At 49.6% G+C, this 2,806-nt stretch overlaps 2 protein-coding genes across 2 annotated transcripts; one reads left to right on the top strand and one right to left on the bottom strand.

Annotated features, from left to right (window-relative positions):
* Positions 1 to 13: 13 nt before the first annotated feature.
* GNI_098620 (putative phosphatidylinositol N-acetylglucosaminyltransferase) lies at positions 14 to 1,456 on the bottom strand (the record flags this gene model as incomplete). Its single annotated transcript, XM_011132768.1, has 1 exon — positions 14 to 1,456. One exon carries the CDS (start codon positions 1,454 to 1,456, stop codon positions 14 to 16), a length of 1,443 nt encoding a protein of 480 aa, XP_011131070.1.
* Positions 1,457 to 1,532: 76 nt separating this feature from the next.
* On the top strand, positions 1,533 to 2,700 carry GNI_098610 (putative transmembrane protein; the record flags this gene model as incomplete). The annotated part of the gene is made up of 3 exons (XM_011132767.1): positions 1,533 to 1,605; positions 1,787 to 2,060; positions 2,199 to 2,700. The coding sequence occupies 3 exons, from the start codon at positions 1,533 to 1,535 to the stop codon at positions 2,698 to 2,700; spliced, it is 849 nt and encodes a 282-aa protein (XP_011131069.1).
* Between the last annotated feature and the right edge of the window lie 106 nt (positions 2,701 to 2,806).

Raw genomic sequence — 2,806 nt, 5'->3', positions numbered from 1 at the left:
GGGGGGGGGTGGATTACGGTGGTCGATATAGGCACCAGAGCAGACCCATGAAGAGTTGCACAAAATAAATGTAGATGTTGGCCCACAATGAGTAGTCCCAGGAGAGTGCCCAGGACTTGACAATTTGGGTGTAGGGGACCTGAGGAGCCTGAAGAGCATGTTGGTAGACGGCGTGTACTCTGTGTGCAACATTGGTCCAGTTGTACATGGGGGCGACTTCCCGATGAATGGCCCAAGGATCCCATTGGCCATTGAGTACTTTTTGTATGGCGATGGTGGCGCCGTCGGCTAAGGCTTGTGGATTACATTCCACAAATGATGCCAGGTGGGGTGGAAGTACCTCTGTGACTCCTCCGACGTTGGTGCAGACGACAAGCAAGCCGGTGCAGGCTGCTTCAAGAATACCGATACAGAAAGCCTCCGTAAGACTGGCATTAAGGAAAACATGTCCACATCGTAGAGTCTTCCGGACCTGTTTCTGGCTGAGACCTCCTAAGAGCACTACTCGATCGTATAGACCAAAACGCTCTCTCATTTCTTCCAGTAGTAATTGTTTAGGACCATCTCCACCGATAATGAAACGAACATTATTTTGAAATCGGGAAGCTATGATCGGAATAGCTTGTGCCAGTAGGTCTGTACCCTTTCGGAATGTGAGTCTTCCTATCATTACGACATTAACAACCGATGGGGCAGGATTAATGAAGCCATTATCCGGTATAGATGGGTTAGGTGAAAAGAGCTCGTAATTCAGCGCATTAGGTATAACCGAAATTTTTTTCGGTGGAATACATGCACGTAGACATAGATTCTCCTTGTTGGTATAGCTAACTGAGATACATGCGTCAATCTGGCTTAGAAAGATCTTTAAACACTTATTAACATGTATACTACCAGCATCGGCAAAGCCAAATAGCGAATGATCGGTGAAGATGGCACCGTATCCCAAGTTCTTAGCATGGGCAATACATTCCAAAGTTAACGAAGATGGCGCTTGATGACCGTGTACGATACTAATGCGTTCGCGAACTAATATCTCACGCAGTATCGGAAACGTCCCGATCGGCTGCGCCCAAGTACACTGCTCGTGCATCACTGGCGACGCATAATAATAAGCCTTCACACCGTTAGCCAGATATCGCACACCATGTCGTGCTGACCGGGGTCGTCGGGGGTGCACACGTGAGTGAGAGAACATCACAACACGATAACCCATATTTACTAAACAGTTGCTCAACTGATATATATGTGTCTCAACACCACCGAGACCTGGATACACAAAGTCACTTATCATTAATACACCAATCCCGTCCACTGATGGACTTTCTGATATGCCCACCGTCGACGGTATCTCACTCGGTATACGAGACACGTCACTCGCCGGAGAGTCTGACACATCCCGAGGCTTTTGCAGAGGTCCGAGCCGTAACCGTGCCTCCCTCCCACCAATGTTCATGCTTTGCTTCGCAGTCTCTTGATCGGCACTACCCTTTTCTTCACCAATTCGATCGGACGGGGCACTCTTTTTTTAAATGAACCGCAAGCCGAAGTGCCAACCTTTGTTCCTGGTTGCAGGCGCCGCGGTCGTCGCTGGGGTTATAGGAGGTACGCTGCTAGCACACCCTCACACATTGCCGTGGTTGTTGGAAGTACGGCACCCGCACGCTTCCACACACCATTTACTTTACACACACGGAGTGCTTTCCACCCCAAAAGTGTGTGTACCCCATTGTGTGTCACATCCAGATAGATATTCCCCGCCGCCCAACCCAGACATTTGCTGCAGGCATTTTCTACTACCTCAACAGACCGCAGAACGCAGAGGTTACTGTAGAGTCACCTGTTTCGGCGACGGACTCTCACCTTGGTGAAAAGGTGCCGACCGAAGAGGCCCCATTAGAGAAGGCCCCGGCGGAGGCGGCGTCGGCCCCCGTGAAGAAAGTTGAAATGAGCCGTGAAGAACTGTTGGAAGTTACGGATGAGGTTATCGTAGTTCAGCGGCAGCTCGCTGCTTTGATGACCGAGACTAGCAACCAGATTGTGAATAAGAAACTGACTGGGTACGAAAGCACACACGCACTATGCGACACCTTGAGGCCGCACCGGTGGTTGAATGAGTAGACAGGGTGTTGAATAAATAGGCACACGTTGAATGGATACGCACAGAGGCTGGGAAGGGTAGGACGGATGTATTTTAGAATGAAGGACGTTTACACGTATTTGGAAGGTCGTGAGGTTGAAGATCCAGTGGCGAAGCACGGTTTGACAATGGAGGAGTTCGACAACATGATTTCGAAGTTTTCTGATGACCCCGTAGTGAGCGAGAAAGTACTGGTGATAATGAAAGGGCCTGGTGTGTCAGACGCGGAAGTTACTAGTAATGCGACGGCAATGGACATCCCAACTATATGCAGCATTGTCCGATCCATGCTTGGTGCAATGCAAGACTTAGTTAAGCAACTGCATGTTTTGGAGAAAATGCTGGGATCCAGGTACAAAGGCCACACTGCCTCGTTGGCTGCACAGACTGCCCTCGCTGCCTTCCTAGAGACAGAAGTACACACGACTGCAGAGACGGTGGAGCAAGCTATCCTCCTAAACCAAACGGAGCTCGCAGAAAACGTCGAGTTCCTTAGCTCCTATGCAAACCTGCAAAAGCTCGTTGCGGACTTAGATAACAGCGGAGAACACCCGTACTAGTTTTATCGCAGATCCAAGGGGTCATAGATCGAAAAGTCATAGACCGAAAAGTAATTGACCGCAAAGGTCTTAGACCGCAAAGGTCGTAGACCGCAAATGTCGTAGA

Source organism: Gregarina niphandrodes (genome assembly GCF_000223845.1).
Source record: "Gregarina niphandrodes unplaced genomic scaffold scaffold00020, whole genome shotgun sequence".
Classification (NCBI taxonomy): domain Eukaryota; phylum Apicomplexa; class Conoidasida; order Eugregarinorida; family Gregarinidae; genus Gregarina; species Gregarina niphandrodes.
Note: the sequence above shows the minus strand (reverse complement) of the source record. Positions and strands in the feature narration are given on the sequence as shown.